Source organism: Cervus elaphus, chromosome 17 (genome assembly GCF_910594005.1).
Source record: "Cervus elaphus chromosome 17, mCerEla1.1, whole genome shotgun sequence".
NCBI lineage: Eukaryota > Metazoa > Chordata > Mammalia > Artiodactyla > Cervidae > Cervus > Cervus elaphus.
The window spans coordinates 57,656,130-57,678,845 of record NC_057831.1 but is presented as its reverse complement, the minus strand read 5'-3'; the positions used below and the strand labels follow the sequence as shown (position 1 = coordinate 57,678,845).

Below are 22,716 nucleotides of genomic sequence, written 5' to 3'. Positions count from 1 at the left end.
AAGTTGAAACTCTTACGTCCATTAACAAACGACTCTCCATTCCTCCCTCTTTTCAGCCTCCAGAAACCATTATTACACTTTTTGTATCTATGAATTTGACTATTCTAGTGACCTCATGTAAGTAGCATCAGACAGTATTTGTCATTTTGTGTCTGTCTCATGTCACTTAACAATATTTTCAAAGTTCATCCACATTGTAGCATGTTACCAGACTTTCCTTCCTTTTCAAAACTGAATAAGATTCCGTTGTACATATATGCCACACTCAGTTTATTTGTTTTTCATCTAAGGACAACTGGATTTTTTTTCTCATCTTTTAGCTACTGTGAATAATGCTGCTATGAACATGGGTCTACAAATTCTCTTTGAGACTCTGCTTCAGTTCTTTTGAATATATACCCAGAAGTGAAACTGGTGGATCATTTGGTAATTCTGTTTAATTTTTTTTTTTTTTTTTGGCTCTTTTCAGTTTATTGCATGAAGGAGTTACACTAGTCCAAGTTAAAAGCAGACCCCAAATGGTTACATTATACAAGCTGTGAGGTTTTTAAACTTGTGACAAGGGACAGAAGGGAAATTCTACTCATTGCAAGGAAATCCTCACTTAAGCTTCAGTGAGCCAAAAGCACTTAAAACCCATGAACCTTCAGCTGGTCGTCCTTAGCCAGTCCAGTCTCTACCAGGAACTGGCATATGTTCTTGCACTGGTCACCACCCTGTAGCTGAATTACTTCTCCATATTCTGGATGCTCAATTACAGTACCATTGCAGGCAAATTTCTTCTTAAACGCCTTCACTAGTTTCTTTTTATGGTAATCATCAGCGATCCCTTGGACAGTAGTAAGGGTCTTCCTGCCGTTTCTCTGTTGAATTCTTATATGGATATAATCCTCAGTGCCAGCAGGAAGCAGATCATCACCCTTACTTGCATCAGCAAAGGGGTCGAAAGAGTGGAGGTTCTGGATAGCGGACATACGATACGATTCCTTTTCCTCGGTGGAAACGGCCTGCGGAAGGCGGCGGCGGGAGAAGGCGGGCAGGGGGGACGGAGCATCGGGAAGCGAGGGGGCTCAAGGGGGAGGCTGCTGAGTCCTTGGCGGCGGCTCAGTGACTGGGGAATTCTGTTTAATTTTTTTGAGGAACCATCATACCATCATCCACAGCGGTTGCACCATCTTACATTTCCATCAGCAATGCATCAGGGTTCCAGCTTGTCTACATCTTTGTCAACACTTTATTACTTTGTTTTTTTTTTTTAAACAATAGCTATCCTAATGGGTGTGAGGTGATGTGATATTGTGGTTTTGATATGCATTTCCCTAGTGATTAATGATGTCAAGCATCTTTTCATGTGTGTATTGGCATTTGTATATCTTATTTAGAGAAGTAAGTATCTATTCATGTCCTTTGCTCATTTTTGAATCAAGTTGTTTGTTTTATTGTTGAGTTGTTGGAGATTTAAATATATATATATATATATATATATATATATATATTCTCAATATTAATCCCTTATTCAGATAGATGATTTGCAAGTATTTTCTCCTATTTTGTGTGTTAACTTTTCTCTAACTTGATAGTGTCCTTTGATGCAAAAAAATATTACATTTTGATGAAGTCCAATTATTTTGTCACTTATGCTTTTGGTGTCATATCTAAAAAATCATTGTCAAACCCATTGTCATAAGATTTTCCCCTATATTTTCTTCCAAGGCTTTTACAGTTTTAGCTGTTTTATAGTTTTAGTTGTTAAGCTGTCTTTGATCCACTTTTAGTTAATTTTGCATTTGGTGTAAGAGTCCTACTACATTCTTTTGCAAGTGGATATCTAGTTTTCCCAGCATTATTTGTTGAAGAGACTATCCTTTCTCTCTTGAAGGGTCTTAGCCTTGTCAGAATCACTTGACAGTATATTTGAGGAATCATCTCAAGCTTTTAACCATAGAAGGTTATTCTTATCTTTCTTTCCAGGCAGAATTTTAAATTTGAATAAATGCCACTATAATTATCAACATTTATGGATGTTTAAGCAACTATGATGCAAGAGATCAAATTAAATGCAAGGGATACATGGAGAAAAAAGATATGGGCTCTGGTTATGAAACTACCAATTTATTGGGGGAGATAGAATATCTCATTAAAAAATGACCACAAATAGAGGATAGCACATGCTAATTTAAAAATAAATAGCACAGAGATTACATGTCTTGAGAGTTCAGAGCTTGTGGTTTTATGGATGGATTTTAAGCATTAAAATATCAGTAGGTGCAGAAATATTCACAGCAGTTTTATTCATATTGGCGCAATTCAAGTGGCGCAATGGTGAAGAACCCACCTGCCAATGCAGGAGATGCAAGAGACACAGGTTGGATCAATCCCTGGGGTGGAGAAGATCCCCTCGAGTAGGAAATAGAAACCCAGTCCAGGATTCTTACCTGGAAAATTCCATGGACAGAGGAGCCTGGCGGGCTTCAGTCTGTGGGATCACAAAGAGTCAGACAACTAAGCAACTAAGCACATTATCTATATCAGCAAAAAGAATGGAAGTTACGCAAATGTCCATCAGCTGATGAATTGGATAAGCCATATGTGATCATATTGAATAATGAAATATTATTCAGCAGTCAAAAGAAAGTGGTGATTGCCACATGGATGAACCTTAAAAACATTATGCTAAGTGGAAGAAACCAGCCACAAAGGACCACATATTGTGTTACTCCATTTTTATAAACTGTCAAGAATAAAGAAATCCATACAAACAGAAAGTAAATTACTGGTTTCCTAGGTCTGGACAGAAAGGAGGGAAGGGAGGAGAGAGGAATGGAAAGTGACTGCTAATGGGCATAGAATTTGTTTTGGGGCTGATGAGAGTATTTTGAAACTGATTATGATGGTAATTATGCAACTCTGTAAATGGTTGAATTGTATGGTATGCAAGTTGTATTCCAATAAAGTTGTTAATTTAAAAATAGCCTCACCAATCCTATCTGTCCAGGTAAAAATGTGAATTTTATCATATGTGAACTACATCTCAACAAAGCAGTTATTACAAATGGAAGAAAAGAGGACTTCCCTGGCAGTCCAATGGTTAAGACTCTGGTCTTCCAATACAGGGGGCACAGGTTCAGTCCCTCGTTGGGGAACTAAGATCCTGCACAGTGAGGCAAAAAAAATTAAAAAGAAAACATACCAAAGATTCCAATCAGTAATCCAGAAAGAACTATAGTCTGGGCCAGATGACCTGTTTCTCTTAGGTTTATAGAATCCTATCTGAAGCAATGCAAAAGTATGAATTTTTAATATCTGAGACAGTGGGCAATTATTGAATGTTTTTGTTTAAGGTAATGATACACTAATGTGTTTTAGAAACACTGATACTGGTGGCTCTCATTAGGCTGGACTGGAATGGAGAGGGACTGGAAGAATAAAACCTGCTGAAGTAGCTGTTAAAATATTCTAGAATAGTAGTTTCCAAATGCTGACCAACAGTGTCAGCATCACCTAGGAATTTGTTAGAAAGGCAAATTCTTGGTTCCCACCTCAGAGCTAGAATCAGAAACTCTACATTAGGGTTCAACAGTTTGTGTTTTAATACATCCTCTTGGAGATTCTGATACAGGAAAATATTTAAGAATATTTCTGCTCTAGGAGAAAAGTAATGGGCATCTGAGAGACAGTGGTAATGATGTACATGAAGAAACGCTTGTAATATGTAGGTAATGTATTTCCCGTCAACTATTTGAAAATAAAGGCAAGAGGAAGGAAAGAAGCACAGAAGATTCACAGATTTTCTCTGTTGTCATTAACAAATATAGGGAGGAGAGGTAGAGGTGCTAGTATAGGAAGAAGACAATGAATTCAAATATTTACATTCTGAGCTGATTTACGAAGTGGACACTGTTAATTGCCTGTCCAAATTCGATTCTCTCACTGTTGGTCTTTTTTTTTCACTGTTGGTCTTTATATGGACTGGAACCTGGTGGTCTGGAGTCGACAATGAGAAAGTGAAAGAAGGAAAGAGGCTAATATTCCCCAGGTTACACAGCCAGCCTTCACGCTCCAGGGAATTAGCCAGAAATAGAGAGAGAGAGAGAGAGAGAGAGAAAGGAAGATACGGGGACCCAAGCTCTGATGGAGCAAAGGTGTTTTATTCAACATGGTGTGGGCATGTATACTGTCTTACAAGGTAGTTATTCACAGCAAAGATAAAGATTAAAATTCCAGACTTACAAAACATAAAGTGATCCATATGAAAGAGAGAGAGTTGTAAACAATCACTTTTACCATATGGTTCATAAGAAGGAAGAGGGTACTTATCACCGCATTGGTTTTGAAAAACTAACGAAGGAAATGCGTGGATTCCTCAGCCCCAGGAGAGGCTTGCCTCTCCTCTTAATTCCTGAATATTCAGGAATTAATAAGGAACAGAGGATTCATGACAGATACAAAACAGCACACAGGAAGCCTCCTGTTAAATGCTTCCTGACGCCTCACCTGCCCCATTTCCTTCTTAGCTAAGTCCCTTTTTGTTCAAGTGTTCATGCTCCATGTGGCCATGTACGTCAGGGAGTATGCACACCTCCCTAACCTAACAGGTGACTGTTGGCTGATAGTAGTTACAGTTGTAATAATTAGGTTAGGCATGAGCATGTTCTATAATTCTGGCCAGTGAGCAATGAGGGGAGATCTGCTGGGGTTCTGAGATGGAAGAAGGAGCTTTCTTTAAAAGGACATAAATCAGGGTCATTCCTTTGTTCCCTGCCTCTAGGTTAGCTGATCCACACAGTCAAAGGTTTTGGCATAGTCAATAAAGCAGAAATAGATGTTTTTCTGGAACTCTCTTGCTTTTTCAATGATCTAGCAGATGTTGGCAATTTGATCTCTGGTTCCTCTGCCTTTTCTAAAACCAGCTTGAACATCTGTAAGTTCACGGTTCACATATTGCTAAAGCCCGGCTTGGAGAATTTTGAGCATTACTTTACTAGCGCGTGAGATGAGTGCAATTGTGCAGTAGTTTGAGCATTCTTTGGCATTGCCTTTCCTTGGGATTGGAATGAAAATTAATCTTTTCCAGTCCTGTGCCCACTGCTGAGTTTTCCAAATTTGCTGATATGCTGAATGCAGCACTCTCACAGCATCATCTTTCAGGATTTGAAATAGCTCAACTGGAATTCCATCACCTCCACTAGCTTTGTTCATAGGGATGCTTCCTAAGGCCCACCTGACTTCACATTCCAGGATGTCTGGCTCTAGGTAAGTGATCACATCATTGTGATTTTCTGGGTCATGAAGATCTTTTTTGTACTATTCTTCTGTGTATTCTTGCCACCTCTTCTTAATATCTTCTGCTTCTGTTAGGGTTAGGGTTAGGGTGTGAAAAATTCTGAAAGAGATGGGAATACCAGACCACCTGACCTGCCTCTTGTAAAACCTGTATGCAAGTCAGGAAGCAACAGTTAGAACCGGACATGGAACAACAGACTGGTTCCAAATAGGAGAAGGAGTACGTCAAGGCTGTATAATGTCACCTTGCTTATTTAACTTATATGCAGAATACATCACGCTGGGCTGGAAGAAGCACATGCTGGAATCAAGATTGCCGGGAGAAATATCAATAACCTCAGATATGCAGATGACACCACCCTTATGGCAGAAAGTGAAGAAGAACTAAAGAGCCTTTTGATGAAAGTGAAAAAGGAGAGTGAAAAGTTGGCTTAAAGCTCAACATTCAGAAAACAAAGATCATGGCATCTGGTCCCATCACTTCATGGCAAATAGATGAAGAAACAGTGGAAACAGTGGCTGCCTTTAATTTTTTGGGCTCCAAATCACTGCAGATGGTAACTGCAGCCATGAAATTAAAAGATGCTTACTCCTTGGAAGAAAATTTATGACCAGCTAGACAGCATATTAAAAAGTAGAGACATTACTTTGTCAACAAAGGTCCATTTAGTCAAGCCTATGGTTTTTCCAGTAGTCATGTGTGGATGTGAGAGTTGGACTATAAAGAAAGCTGCTGCTGCTGCTGCTAAGTCACTTCAGTCGTGTCCAATTCTGTGTGACCCCATAGACGGCAGCCCACGAGGCTCTGTCCACAGGATTCTCCAGGCAAGAATACTGGAGTGGGTTGCCGTTTCCTTCTCCCTAAAGAAAGCTGAGCACCAAAGAGTTGATGCTTTTGAACTGTGGTGTTGGAGAAGACTCTTGAGAGTCCCTTGGACTGCAAGGAGATCCACCCAGTCCATCCTAAAGGAGATCAGTCCTGGGTGTTTATTGGAAGGACTGATGCTGAAGCTGAAACTCCAATACTTTGACCACCTGATGCGAAAAGCTGACTCATTTGAAAAGACCCTGATGCTGGGGAAGATTGAGGACAGGAGGAGAAGGGGACAACAGAGGATGAGATGGTTAGATGTCATCACCAACTCAATGGACATGGGTTTGGGTAGACTCCAGCAGTTGGTGATGGACAGGGAGGCCTGGCCTGCTGCAGTTCATGGGGGGTTGCAAAGAGTTGGACATGACTGAGCAACTGAACTGAACTGAACTGAGGTTAGCTGAACTGAAACTGCTACAGCCATCTCCTTACTGTAACGGTACTATTTAACAGTGTTCTGATAGTTCTAGACAGTTCAAAGTTCCAGGGAATAGAAGGAACATTTTGAGAATTTACTTAGTGTCAGACATGCTCAGGTACTTTACACATATGATTATGTTATTAGAATGTAAGTTAACTTTTACTCTCATAATAACTTCATTTTGCAGATGAGGAAACTGAAAGATGGCAAATTAACGTGCCCAACACAAAGTTAAATACTAGGAAATGAAAAAGGATTCCCACAGGTCTTTGACTCCAGAACTTACACCCTTAACGTCATTGCTCAACTTACAATGATCAGAAAATAGGGGACAAGATTGTAATTATTTGTAGATACTATGACTGTTAACAAAAGAAAAATATTAATGAAAGTTTTTTAGAAATATTGAATTCAGTATGTATAAGAAATTAACTAGTATAAATCTCAACCAAGTAGAACTGGAAGATCAGAATGGGGAACTTTCATGCCCTGTAGTGATAGCAGAGCCCAATAGGAAGAAGAAAGACTCTTTTTCCTGGTAAGGACTCAGCCAATGAAAGGCTAAGAACTCTTTGTTTATTATAGCCCTACCAACTCCTTTTTCAACCTATAAACTTGTTCTCCTTCCCTTGCCATGAGGAGGACTGTTCGTGGTTGCAGACCCCAAATTGCAATAGTATTCTAATCCCAAATAAACCCATCATTGCTGAAGAGATATCTGGCAGTCTTTTTGTTTTAGGTCAATGTTTTGGTGGCCCGTACAGGGACCAGAGAAGACCCTGGAAGACTCTGGAGCTGATAGCAAACAAGTGCAGAACCTACAAACTGAGCCCATTGTCACTCACTACTTTCCTCACCGACCCTGAAGTTTGGAGGTGCATCTTTCTCCTGGATCCAAGCTCACATCCTGTTTGCATTTTGAAGCTCTTCAGGTTTCTAAGGTTTTTTCTTCCATGGTAAGTCTTGAATCTGTATTCGAGTATTTGTTTGGCACTTCATTCTTATTTTTTGATCAAACTGTTTGAATTAAAACTAGCTGAAATCTCACTTGGCTCATTCCTTTGGAAATAGAAGCTGCTTCATGGAAATTGTACCAGGTTTTTCAGCTGGAAACTGGCTTTAAAAAGCCTTTCACCTGGCTCCTCCAGGACCAAACTCTTTCCTTAGAATTGATTGTGATTAACTTGCAAGCAGTTTGAATTAGCTGTTTGAACAGTAAAATCTTTGAACTGTTTAAAATCATTTTTTTAAACTCTAGAGAAAAACTTCTTAAGAATTGATATCCCAGTTATCTAAATATTTTGAGGGTGCTCCCCCCAACAGGGTTCCAGTTGATTTTGTTAAAATAATGGTCCTTGCTCATGCGCCTTCTAACTAAATGGGCTAACTTGGCCAAAGGCAATTTGGAATACCAGTGGCCATTATGGGGAGTTTTTGAAATTCTCAAACTTAATTTCCTTAAAGCCAGATTTAATTACAATAGCTCAAAAATTTCCAGACCTGAGTGGAATGCTTATTTCATTTGGTATTTTGGGGCTTCCCAACACTATCAGGAGTCTCCCGAAAATTTCCGCTTTAAATAAAACTTTAAAATGAACTGAGGCAAACAGTTAAAGATAAAATGGCTCCCAAAGCTTCAGGCTCTTCCTTAACGTTTTTTGCCTCAGGCTCTGCCTCCAGTGCCATCTGGTCTCTCTCCCTCTGCTCCTTGTGGCTGGACTCTCCCGCTGGCGCCATCTTCCTTTCTAGGAAGCTACTTCCTTTCTGTGAGGGGAGGCACACTGACTGAAACCGCCCACCCTGGCCAGGCACCAGAGTAACTATTTACATGAGTTTTTTAACGACAGGAGGTCCTGGTAAGGAACATGGAACTAATAAGCCACCACCAACTGGAAGAATTCGGGAAAGGTCAAAAGGTGACACCACATGTCCAACCACCTCCCAGAATCCTCCTCGCTGGCATCCATCTTAGCTGAGCAGTGCATGCACCACGAGGAAGGACTCTGAGTCAGAATGATTGGCCAAAGACAACCCAGAAACTAATCCCACCACCATAAAACCCAAGACTGTGAGCCATGTGGCAGAGCAGTTCTCCTGGGTTCCCTTACCCCCCTGCGCTCCATCCAGACACCCCTTCCCAATAAAACCTCTTGCTTTGTCAGCACATGTGTCTCCTTGAACAATTCATTTCTGAGTATGAGACAAGAGCCCACTTTTGGGCCCTGGAAGGGGTCCCCCTTCCTGCAACAAGTGGTGATTCTGGTGGGACTCTTCTTCACTGTGACTGATATCCTGACCAATTAGGGTACTTATGGACCAGCTTGCCCACTGATGAACCAGACCCAGTGGCTGCAACTGGGACCCTTTTGTCCGTGGTCTCCTCTTGACGTGGACAACTGGCCAGAGTGCCCCAACCGGCTAAGGAATAAGAGACTTTATTGACCTCTCTCCGCTTCCCTCTCTGTTTCCTCTCCTTCAGTTCAGTTCAGTTCAGTCGCTCAGTTGTGTCCGACTCTTTGCGACCCTATGGACTGCAGCACGCCAGGCCTCCCTGTCCATCACCAACTCCCGGAGTTTACTCCAACTCGTGTCCATTGAGTCGGTGATGCCATTCAACCATCTCATCCTCTGTCGTCCCCTTCTCCTCCTGCCTTCAATCTTTCCCAGCATCAGGGTCTTTTCAAATGAGTCAGCTCTTTGCATCAGGTGGCCAAAATATTGGAGTTTCAGCTTCAACATCAGTCCTTCCAATGAAAATTCAGGATTGATTTCCTTTAGGATGGACTGGTTGGATCTCCTTGCAGTCCAAGGACTCTCAGTCTTCTCCAACACCACAGTCCAAAAACATCAATTCTTCGGTGCTCAGCTTTCTTTATAGTCCAACTTTCACATCCATACATGACTACTGGAAAAACCATAGCCTTGACTAAATGAACCTTTGTTGGCAAAGTAATGTCTCTGCTATTTAATATGCTAGCTAGATTGGTCATAACTTTTCTTCCAAGGAGTAAGAGTCCTTTTATTTCATGGCTGTAGTCACCATCTGCAGTGATTTTGGAGCCCCCAAAAATAAAGTTAGCCACTGTTTCCACTGTTTCTTCATCTATTTGCCATGAAGTGATGGGACCGGATGCCATGATCTTTGTTTTCTGAATGTTGAGCTTTAAGCCAACTTTTTCACTCTCCTCTTTCACTTTCATCAAAAGGCTCTTTAGTTCTTCTTCACTTTCTGCCATAAAGGTGGTGTCATCTGCATATCGAAGGTTATTGATACTTCTTCCAGCAATCTTGATTCCATCTTGTGCTTCATCCAGCCCAGCATTTCTCATGATGTACTCTGCATATAAGTTAAATAAGCACGGTGACAAAATATACAGCCTTGATATACTCCTTTTCCTATTTGGAGCCAGCCTGTTGTTCCATGTCCAATTCTAACTGTTGCTTCCTGACCTGCATACAGGTTTCACAAGAGGCAGGTCAGGTCATTTGATATTCCCAACTCTTTCAGAATTTTCCACAGTTTATTGTGATCCACACAGTCAAAGGCTGTGACATAGTCAATAAAGCAGAAATAGATGTTTTTCTGGAACACTCTTGCTTTTTTGATGATCTAGCAGATATTAAACTAATGGTGTTTATTTGGTTGGTTAAATTACATGGAAAATATTATCAAATGAATAATAAATCCTCTCAGGTTAAAGTGTATGGTAAATATTACTAATATAGATACCCTAGAAATTACATGGAGTTCCTAATATTCTGATATGTCCTGGTATTCTAATGGGAAAACTGATGACTTCACAAAAGTTAACAAAAGGACTGAACCAGCAAATATGCTTGTAACTTTTATGGTTTCTATCTGAAAAAATTACAGGTTTGAATCTGTTTTCCAAAACCAGGGGAAATCTTCCCCTCAAACTAATTATGACAGTAATTTGGTAAAATTATATGTTATAAACAAATTAAAAAAATTATATTTTCTCTCTATCTGACTCCTCCAGAGATTGAAAACTCTTAGGTTTCCAATAACTTTATCAGATGAGTTAGGAAAGTTATGTCATTAACGGGTACAGAAAACTCATGGAATTTTTGAGACCTTAAAAAGGGAAAAATTTACCTAGGTTTGTTGGGTGAAATCTGTGATAAGCCTTTGGCATGACTTTCCCAGCCCTGTTTTATTTTAAACGTTCAGTCTGAGACTCTATAAAAGTTTCAACAAAGCAAAAAGTCTATGATCAATTATGATTGTATAAATCATCAGGCCAAATTTATTGAGAGCAGACCTGTTTCGCAAACAAACTAGTCTTAATTTGGTTATATTTGATAAAAATAAGGGTAATTTTAGGGAGAAAAAGATGTTTCAAGAAATGTTAAATCCCAGTTTGTTAATGGAGGTCTGTATCTAGTAAGACTCATTTCCTGGATAGTTCTTTGCTGTTGTGTGATATTAATGTAAGATTTAATTAAATTCTTAAAAAATACCCTAAGTTTGTTTCTGAAGCTTATCTCAGTAATCTATCTTTAGATAAAGATCAGACGCCTCATGACCTACAAGTAGGACTGAAAAAAGACATAATTTAAGGGACTGTTTCCAACCTGGATGAAGGACCTTTTATCAAATACTCTTAACTAGCTAATGCACAGTGAAATTGATAGGAAATTGACTTTTAGATTAATTCCCACTTCCAAAGGCCCCTACACTTGACTGGTCTATAGAGAGGACAGCCGACCTGATCTCACCTTAAAATGACTCTCAAACAGAAGAGAAACTACACTACACCAGGACAAGAAGACGACAACATCAGAGATGTTGCCCAAGCTTGCCCAAGATGCTGGACCTGATTCATATAAGCATTTATAATGTTTTCTTGACTTTTTACATATAAATCAAATGCTTTTCTATCATAGGTCTGATCCTATGCTTGTCTTAGAAATCAGTCCAATTGTTGGGTTTGTGACCAATTACCTGTGTCTAGTTCTGGGTTACCTTGGTGAATTTCTCTACTCCAAGGCTCTAACTAGTTCACCCGGAAAAAATTTACTTAAAAAGAAAGATTATAGTCATATTCAGGTCACTATTGATATTACTAGATGAGATCCCCTCACCTGGCCAATTAATAATGCCTGCTCCTGACCCTGGCCATAAATTTGAATTTTCTCCTACTACTCAAGCTCAATCAGAGCAGCCAGCAAAGTTTCAACAAAGAAAAAAATCCCCCTCAATTATGGGATAGATTTATATAGATAACACCAGGCTATGGTAATTTAGGTTGAAAGTCTCCTCTATATTGGAAACAATTAAATCATATTAAGGAAAATCAATTTAGTAACACTAGAAAACTGGGTTATATGCCTTATAGATAGTGCCAATCAATATATAATTTCCCTGGAAGATAAAAATTCGTACAGAATAGACTAAGTCAGATGACCTGGGATATACTGGGCTACAGCTAATGGAAGTTCTTAAGTCTTACTTATGACTTTACTAATACTGCTGGCTATGTTATTTGGACAGGGAAGCCTGGCATAGTGCAGTCCATGGGGTCACAAAGAGTTGGACATGACAGAGCAACTGAATCTGAGCTGATATTATTTGTATTTTGCCTGTTTTACAAAATTTCTTTTTCTTACACTGCCAAATATGTGACTGAGGCCTCTGACAAATAATACATAGTTCCATATGAGATCAATGATGATAACGCTATAACTCTAGATATGGGAAGAAACAACAAGAGGAAACGTTTTCTTGGACCAAGAGGCTAGTGAGACAGATGGTCCAGAGAACTTTGGATACTGTTTTATGGCCCAGTCCAGTAACAACGCATTGAGTGGCCTGTCAGCAGAATCTTTGCCAGACCTGAGAATGAATATTCTCAGCACAGTGGGATGACAAGGTCATGAAATGCCCCCCACTCAAAATCATGGTCAAGTTTATAACCAAGAAAGGGCCCTGCCAACCGAAAAGGAACACTTGCCATCTACCTCTAGAAAGATTAAATCATGGCCACTGCAGCTGCTGACCTTCAAGACCCCTGAAAAGAGTTTAGGGTGAAAATCAGGAATGAGGTACTCTGTACTCTGGGAAAAACTGCAGAACAGGCCTTTAGATAGATCTTTTCAGAAGATTTTATGAGTCCCAGTTCTTGCATCTTCTCATACCTAGAGAAACAATGACATCGTTAATAGTGACATCTGCTTTGGCTATTAAGGAAAAATTTACAATTAAAAGTCAAAATATAGTATACCCATAGTATACTATAATATAGTATTATAGTAGTATACTAGGTGATAGTATTTCAGACTAGACTAGACCTTGTATTGCTGAATACTTCAGTTTTCTGAGTTGTGTCAGGCTTGAATACCACCAGACATTCTCAGAACAATGTCTGCTGGCAGCTAGTAACTACAACCTTACTTTTTATAAAACTAGGCAGCTGGCTACCTGACTCCAAGTCTCCCTGAAGTGCCAGGTCCAGACTGGGTTTCAGGTCTATTCTTCTGAAAAGAAATTAGATTTATTTTGTCTATTTAAATTCTAGTTATCACTCCTCCAATTATTTCTAATTGGGTCTGTTACACCAAAATGCCAGACCAAGGGATTGAAATTTTAATCATACAGGACTCAGATCTAGGACTCAGCACTCAGGAATACTTCTAATTCAGTGTCTATTTGCCAAACTGAGACAGTCCTGTGCCCCATTTTGACAGGAAGTTATCAAAGTCATAGTTGCCCAGTTCCCTGAGTTAAAACTGAGCAGGATTCTCTGGGACTCTGGAGTATGGATCCGTTCTATGTTCTCCATTTCTTGTTTGTAGGATGTAGACTTCATTCAGCCTCCTTGACCTTTCCTGAGTCCCAAAGGGCAGATTCAAACAATTGCTGATCAGGGAAGGGAGGGAATACAGAAACAGAGGAGGAGCAATCAAATAATGGTAGAGCCTTGAGACAAGGTCCTGATTTCTACTCAAGAAATATGCTTAACAGTGTCTTTGAGTTCTTCTGCAGAACTGGGGCCCCCACCCGGGTGTAGGATGGTAACTTCAGGCTGAGCACAAGATTCCTGGAGCACTGCTCTGTTGCCTCACCACCAACCAATCAGAAGGAAGTCACACACCTGCAGCCCTTGCCCGAAATGTTGCCTTCTCTTTCTAGGGCCCACTGATGGCCATGGGAAAGATTGAAGGCAGGAGAAGGGGACGACAGAAGATGAGATGGTTGGATGGCATCCCTGATTCAATAGGCACGGTTTGAGCAGGATCCAGGAATTGGTGATGGACAGGAAAGCCTGGCATGCTGTAGTCAGTGGGGTCACAAAGAGTTGGAACATGACTGAACGACTGAACTGAACTGATGGCCATCCTTTTAGGCCTCCTGTTTGGCCCTGTCTGTTTTATCTCTGTCAGGGGCCAACAATTTCAACCTAAATTGCTGTTCTTATAAGAGTAAATGCTGGTTTCAGGCACAGAATACCTCGAGTTAGAGCAGGTAGAGAGAGACTTCTGCTCTGGTAGGCAGACCTCCACCCATACACAGCAGAAAGAAGTTATAGAAGAAAGAACTCCACCCCAATTCCCAAAAAGTATCTTGAGTATAAAGTCTCTCAAGGGGGAGTTGTTAGGGGAAGCACACTGACTGAAACCACCCACCCTGGCTAGGCACCATAGTAACCATTTGCATTAGTTATTTTACATCAGGAGGTTCTGGTAAGGAACAGGGAACTAATAAGCCACCACCAACTGGAAGAATTAGGGAAAGGTCAAAAGGTGACACCACATGTCCAACCACCTCCCAGAATCCTTCTTGCTGGCATCCATCTTGACCGAACAATGCATGCGCCACCAGGAAGGACTCTGAGTCAGAATGATTGGCCAAAGACCACCCAGAAACTAATCCCACCACCATAAAACCTGAGACTTCAAGCCACGTGGCAGAGCAGTTCTCCTGGGTCCCCTTACCCTCTTGCTCTCCACTCGGGCGCCCTTTCCCAATAAAATTTCTTGCTTTGAAAAAAAAAAAAAATTTCTTGCTTTGTCAGCACATGTGTCTCCTCAAACAATTCATTTCCGAGTGTTAGACAAGAGCCCACTTTTGGGCCCTGGAAGGGGGTCCCCCTTCCTGCAACATTTCCATGCCACCTATACCTTGTCTATTCCCTCAAATTCCCTGACACAGATTCTTTCACCGAACTTCCACTTTTCTCTGAAACACTTCCTACTCCCTTTTCCTTTGAACTTGTCCCTTTAAAATTAAGCCTTCTGAGGATCCAAATGCCACATCCTTAATTTCTTGTATTCCCTAGACTAAAACTCAACTGCAAGTCACAAAGATTTTGGCAAAGTAACTGAAGATTCTCATGTATTTGTTAAGAAATTTAACATAGACATTCAAACTTATTGACCTGATTTCTCTGACTTATAGGAGCTAGTTCATATGCTTATGTGCCAAAGCCAGGCCCAGCAATTAGATAAAAACTGCTAATTGGAAAAATCCTGGAAGCTCTCTAGAATTAGAGAGGAGACCAATCTGCTAACTTATTATATAATCAGGTTTGGGCAATTTCTAGGCAACTTCACCAAGTAAGTCCTAGAACTTTTCCAAAGCCCGTTGACTGGACCAAAATTCAGGCTTATATGCAAAAATCTGATGAGTCTGTTCATGACTATTATAATTGATTTAAGATTATTTTTAAAGAAAAGTCTGGTCTTCCGTCAGATGTTGATTCCATGTGGGTGGCTTTTAACTCTGTTAAACCAGGATTTTGGGGCTTCCCTGGTGGCTCAGTCTGTAAAGAATTTGCCTGCAAAGTGGGAGACCTGGGTTCGATCCCTGGGTTGGGACGATCCCCTGGAGTAAGAAATGGCAACCCACTCAACTGTTCTTGCCTGGAGAATTCCATGGACAGAGGAGCCTGGCGGGCTACAGTCCCTGGGGTCTCAAAGAGTTGGACATGACTGAGCGACTTAGCACAGCACAGCTCAGGACCTTTACTTTTAGTAAAAATGACCAGGATGGAATGGGAAACTATATCCACTCCATATTTTGTTAATCTGTCAAAGCAACTCTCTCACACTCTAGATGAGTCACCTGAAAGAAAGACCACCAAACTTCATTATCTTCAACTCCAGCAAATGAAGGCTTGCTTCTAAATGAAACCAGAACCCTCCTAGTTTCCGTTGCTGCAAAGAGCCAGGATGTTGGAAAAGAGTACTACAAATATAAGCGCTCTAAATGCCTTCAGTCCTCTAACCAGACTTTCTGACATCCTCCCAGTTCTCCATGATGGGATTCTGAGGAACGGCAGGGGCTCTTCTCAATCCTCACTTTTAATTAGCTTGGAGAAACATTTCTCCAGACTGGGGATTAATCTCTTCCAGTGCCAACTGACCCTGGAGCCACACTTTCAATGCTTGACCCCACCGCTATAAAACAGCCCCTGCCTCAGAGTACTAAAACAGTTCAAATAGTGGGGATCTCTTCTCAAGAGTTTCCTGCCCCTGAACCCATTCCAATTTGTTTAGCCCTTTTGCGAGATACACATCCTATTCTCCTACCTTCTCCACCCTTACCCATTTATTAGGCTGAGGCTTCTTAGAGAAATATTGTGCCAGAATTTTCTCTCTCCTGAAAGGGTAAATTAACTAGAATTTGACAGTAGTTGTCAAAATAACCCACTAGGTGAATCAAACCACACTTTGACATTTTTCATTTGGTCCATCTCTGATGACACTAGAGCAGATTCTGGAAACCCATTCCTAATAGGCAAAATTACTAGCTGCTGTTGGCAAAATGTGCATAGCTAACCTCTCATCAAGATTCAAATAGATCCCTCAAACCCTCTTCCCAGAATTATTACTTTATGTGTAAATGAGCCCTTCCAGGCACAAAACCCATAATAGAATATTTGAAGGCTCAAGGCTTCATAATTCCTTATACTAGGCCCTCTAACACTTTCAATTTACCCATGAGAAAACCTAAGGGCTGAGGGTAGAGGTTTGTCCAGGACCTCCAAGCAATAAACAACATCATTATTGACACCCCATTGTTTATAACCCTGATAAGTTACTAACTTCCATTCCCATGGGAAGTAAATTCTCTACTGTAATTGATTTATGCAGTACATTCTTTAGTATTTCAGTTGATGAAGCTAGCCAATACCCTTTTGCTTTTGCTTGGGAAGAAAAACAATTCACCTGCAGAGGATGCCTCAGGGTTTTGCTGAGAGTCGTTATGTCCTGAAAATCATGAATGCTTATTTGAATGGTACAAAATTCTCAAGAAGCCCTGCTTTGTTGTAGTATGTGGGTAATTCGCTCTTCTTCTCAAGCCTCGTCACAGGAAGGCAGCATTCATTTACTCACATTTTTAGCCTTAAAAAAATAAAATACAATTTTTAGCTTTGAAGGGACATAAGATCACCAAAAGCTACATTTTGCCCAATTACAGTTTGATAGTGAGGGTATCTGATCAAAACAAGACTATACCTAGATCCAGATAGGCTTCATGGTGTTCTAAGTGTCCTAAAACTCAAAACTAAATGCGAACTGCAAGGTTTTATTGAGCTATTTGGTTATTGTTGAAATTGCATTTCAAATTTCTCCCTTATGGCGAACCCTCTGTATATTTTACTAAACAATAACCTGGACCCCATTTTATGGAAAGAATGGGACATTACCTTCAAGACCTTAAAGGGGAACTTGATGAACCACCTGCTCTGAGTAGCCTAAATATCAGAGTCCTCTTTTCCTTTTTGTATACTTGGGGTACTCGCCCAAAATTACAGGGACCATTATCAACCCATAGGGTATTTAAATTTTTTTTTTAGATATTTTTAATCATCACAACTAATTTATTTTTAAAATATTTATTTATTGGCTGTGCTGAGTCTTAGTTGCTACGCACGGACTTTCTCTAGCTGTGGCGTCTTTGTGTGGCCAATGGGCTTAGTTGCTTCAAGGCAAGTGGAATCTTCCCAGACCAGGGATCAAACCTCTGTCCCCTGCTTTGGCAGACCGATTCTTATTCATTGTACCACCAGGGAAGTCCCAACCCATAGGGTATTATAGGTAGCCAGAGGGAACACACAGATACCTCCCCCATTACCTTGGAATGATTACAGCCACTGCTGTTTTGATTTAAGACCGAGAAGAACATTGTGAGATTCCCTTTAACCAGTTTTGCACCAAATGCTCTGGAAGTTCTACTGAACTGTTGTCACTCAACAATTCGTGGTCAGCCACACTCCCTCCTGTGAAGTCCTTTTGTTAACCACTCCTCACATAGATCTTTTGGCAACCTTAGCCTTGCTACCGCTTTCCCCTTTGTCCTGATGAAGCAGTTGTGAAGAATTGCTTAATGCTCATGGAGCACCACCTCCTGACTCCTCATAATGACCTATAAGAAACTCTTGTAGTTAAAGCTGACTTCTCATGGTTCACTGATGCTTCCTGTTTAAGCTATCCTGATGGCAAATATTATGCTGGGTTTGCTGTTGCCACTCCTTTGATGTTTCTGAGGCAGCATTTTTTACCCATGGCTACTTCAACCCAACATGATGAACTGTAGGCTCTTACATGGACTTGAACTTCAGCAAAGGATAAAACTGCCAGCATATATATTGATATGTTTTCAGAGCTCATGAGTTTGGAATGAGCTGGAAGGAATGTGGCTTCCTTACTTTCAAAATACAAACAAAAATTAAAATGGCCCCTATGTTCAGGAATTATCAGATGCAATACTATTACCTGCCTCTTTAACTTGTAGTTACCTAACAGGATTGTAAATACTAATTACTAACGTTTCAGGGAATTCTAACCTTGACTCCCTGGAAGCTAAGGAAAATCACCTTGCTGTTATTTCCTCAAGGAATGCTGCCCTTGAAGGGACCAGCAGCAGCCAGATCCCTGTCATTGTCTGCAAGGATATTTCCTCAAATGAAAACAGAAAAACTAGCTAGAGAAGGTCGAAATAATTGACCTCAGGAAAGGAAAAACACTATTGGAAATTCAAAAACTATTGGTTTGATAAAAAGAAAAAGCTCAGATTTGGACCAAATAACAGCCCAGTCCCATCTGAATAAAAGCCCCACTCCTCATCACTGTACATGAGTTATATCATTGGTCTACTGACAGAATGATAATATTCTTGAATCAGCGTTGATGGGAAAACATTAACAAGGCCACAAAAATTGCCTACCTCACTTGTCCCATTTAGTACAACCAGGGAAATCTAATTAGAGGGCCCAGACATTTTGAACTGCCTAATTGGCATTCACGTTCCAGCAAATGGATCTCACACAACTTCTTCTTTCTCATGGATATAAACATGTTTGTAGTTACTGTCTATATGTTTTCACACTGCACTGAAACCACCATTACGGTGTCATACTGTGAACCGTCTTATTGTCTATATGTTTTCACACTGCACTGAAACCACCATTACGGTGTCATACTGTGAACCGTCTGGGAATGAAGTGATGAATAAATAAATGGCTGTCATAAACTCACATGGTCATGGGCTCTGAAACAAGATTACTACAGTTTGAGCCTCACCTCCCCACTTACTATCTGTGTGATCTTGGACAAATGACTTAACCTCTCTGTATTTCAGCTCCCTCATCTGAAATGGCTATAACTGTAGTTACCTTATAGGATTGCTATGAAAATTTAAAATCTGGCACAAACTTCTACTTCCAAGGAGAATGGAACAGATTTACTTATTCCTTCCACTAAATGCAACTAAAATCTCTGGATATTCTATATAAAACAAAATATAAGGAGACTCTAAGAAGTATAGAGGGGTAAGCAAACCAACTAAAGATTTCAGGACCCAAGGAGGAATATAATGGTAAGCTCCTTTGGTTTCATTTTCACTGAATGTATTCCAGACTGAATACTGGAGAAGCCAGCAGCTTGGACACACCAATGATTACAGACAGAAAAAAAAAGGCCCCAGGAAAATCTTGCTCTCTCTAGCCAAAGGACTAGGAAAGGGGCAGTCTAGCAAGACAAAAACCTTTAAACAGTTACTTCTCTACTTTAGGCAAATATCACAGAAAAAAACTGTGGCTCCACCCACACAATCTCCCACAAAGGCCTGGTGGGGAGCCAAGACTTCCACTCTTTCCAGGCTGTGATGAGTCATCCCAAAGTCCTTGTCAGGGTAGTAACAGAGAAAACCAAATGGAGAGCCATGACTTTCATCCCTGCTTAGTGGGGAAGAGCACTGGATCCTCCAACTCCAGGTGTCAACGGAGACCATATGGGAAACCTGGACATTCATCGACACCCAAGGCACGCATCCTCCTCCTTGCCCAGTGATGTCAGAGTAAGCCTGGTAGAGAGTCAGGACTTCCACCACTTCTTGGTGGTAACAGAGCGCTCCTCCCCAGAGCTGGCAGAGGCCTTGGAGGGAGCCAGAACTCCCACCCTCATTCAACAGTAATGAAATGCCCCTTCCTCCAGGGAAGAAGAGAGGAGGACCCAGACTTCCACCCGCACCTGGCAGTGATGAGGGGGCAACCCCTGCCCCCTTTCCCCACCAGAGCAGTGTCAGAGGAGGCTTGCTAAAACACAAGACCTAAATAAGATCTGGGCTTCCCAGGTGGCTCAGTGGTAAAGAATCTGCTTGCCAGTGCAGGAGACAGATTCGATCCCTGGGTCAGGAAGATCCCTTGGGAAAGGAAATGGCAACCCACTCCAGTATTCTTGCCTGGGAAATCCCATGGACAGAGGAGCCTGGCAGGCTACAGTCTATGGGGTTGAAAAAAAGTCAGACATGACTTAGCGACTAAACAACAGCAACAAAATAGGCCTAAATTCTTATCGTAATATCCCAGATGTCCAGGTTTCAATAAAAAATCACTCACCATACCAAAAAAAAAAAAGAAAACCTCAACGCAAATGAGAAAAAGACAATTAGCCAATGCCAACGCTAAGGTGACACAGATAAAGCAGCTTGCAATTGCAATTATAAGCACGTATGTGTGTTCGTGTGTTCACTAAGTTGCTTTAGTTATGTCTGACTCTTTGCGAGCCCATGGACTGTAGCCCATCAGGTTCCTCTGTCCATGGGATTCTCCAGACAAGAATACTGGGGTGGGTTGCCATGCCCTCCTCCAGCAGATCTTCCCGACCCAGGGGTCAAACCTAGGTCTCATGTCTCCTGCACTGGCAAGCAGGTTCTTTACCACTAGGGCCACCTGAGAATCCCAACTATAAGCATACTTGGAACAAATTTTAAAATAGAAAGTTTCAGCAAATAAATAGGAAGTCTTAGAAAAGAACTAGGGCATGAAGGAGACCCAAATGGAGTACTGAAAAATACAATAGCCAAAATAAAATCCTGATGGATGAGCTCAACATAAAAATGGAGTGGTCAAAAGAAAGAATCAGTGAACTTGAAGATAGAAGAATATAAATTACTGCTCTGAACAACTGAGAGAAAATGGATTTTTTAAAAAATTAACAGAATCTTGAGGACCTATGAGATTATAACAAAAAATCTAATATTCCTATCATCAGAGCCCTGAAGGAGAGGAGAAAGAGAACAGGGCCAAGATAGCATTTAAAGAAATAATGGATAGATAAAGAGGAGAGGGTAGATAAAGCTATACCAAGCTGACACTAATCAAAAGGACTGTAGTAACTATAGTAATTTCAGATAGAGCAGATTTTGCAGCAAGGAAAATTATCAGGGATAGAGTGGGTATGACATCATTAATAAGGGATCATTTTTCCAAAAAGGCTTTATATATACTGTGCATCCTCTTAACAACTGAGATCACCTGTACCACACTTAGCCTGTAGTTAATACTATATATGTGTACTTAAAAATTTGTTGAGTGTATAACTCATGTTGAATATTCTTACTACAATTAAAAGAAATATTTTCTTTAGAAAAATTTGTAATATTGGCATTAGCTTTGCAATATATGTATGTATGTGTACATACATAAATTAAAATAATATCTGTCAAAAAAAAGAAATAATGGCTGAAAATCTCCCAAATTTGGCAACAAACATAAACATGCAGTTTATGACTATATGACTGAACTCCAAACAGGATACTTAAATTATGTCAAGACACATCATAATTAATCATTAAGGAAATTAGATTATTAATATAAATAGGGGAGGGTAAAGGTACATAAAGGGAGGTAAGGTAAAATGTCAACACCAATCATTTTTCCCATATGTGAGAAAATGACATAGAACTACATACACACATTGTACTGATGTCAAATTCCTGGCTTTGTTGTTGTATTACAACTATATAAAAGCTAACCATTGGGAGAAACTGGGTGAAGGATTTGTGAGACTTGTCTGTACTATTTATGCAACTTCTTTTGAATCTATAATTATTTCAAAATTAAAAGCTATTAAAAACTTAACATACATAAAGCACCTAGAATAGTTCTTGTTGCACAGTAAGCACGATAAATGTGCCAGCATTATTAAACTATATCTGCAAGCTCATTGGGCTTCCCAGGTGGCGCTAGCGGTAAAGAACCCACTTGCCAATGCAGGAGACATAAGAGACGCGGGTTCACCCCCTGGGTCGGGAAGATCCTCTGGAGGAGGGCATGCCAACCCACTGCAGTGTTCTTGCCTGGAGAATCCCATGGACAGAGGACCTTGGTGGGCTACAGTGCACAGGGTCACAAAAAGTCGGACACAACTGAAGTGACTTAGCACACAGGCAAGGGCATTACTAGTCAAGCGTCTCTAGGCCATACCACTAAAAATTATATTGGCCATTGCCCCGTGTTTGGCTCTACTGCTTAACTTCAGGCAACTTTCTTAAATGACTCTGAATTTCAGTTTCTATAAAAGTAGTGTACTTTAAAAAAAAAAAAAAGGAGCGTGCTTGAAATAGATTAACACAGAACCTGACACATAGTAGAGATTCAACAGAGCTTAGTTCCTATCAACTCTCCTACTTTCCCTAAATTATCACTCCAGACTGGCATTCCCATCTACATCAACTAGCTAGGTTCAAACTTTACTTCCCCCAGAAACAAAATCTGTCTTTGTGTGGACATCGGCGTTCTCAAGTCCAGCTTGTCTGTTACTCTCAAGACTTCATTAATGATTCTTCAAATTGTGAGAGCCTATATGCAATCATTTTACCTAAAATAGT

At 40.5% G+C, this 22,716-nt stretch overlaps 1 protein-coding gene across 1 annotated transcript; it reads right to left on the bottom strand.

The window, feature by feature from the left end:
* Positions 1-440: 440 nt before the first annotated feature.
* Positions 441-1,091, bottom strand: LOC122673244 (eukaryotic translation initiation factor 1-like). The gene has a single exon (XM_043870826.1). The coding sequence runs from the start codon at positions 972-974 to the stop codon at positions 630-632; it is 345 nt and encodes a 114-aa protein (XP_043726761.1). The 5' UTR covers positions 975-1,091; the 3' UTR covers positions 441-629.
* Between the last annotated feature and the right edge of the window lie 21,625 nt (positions 1,092-22,716).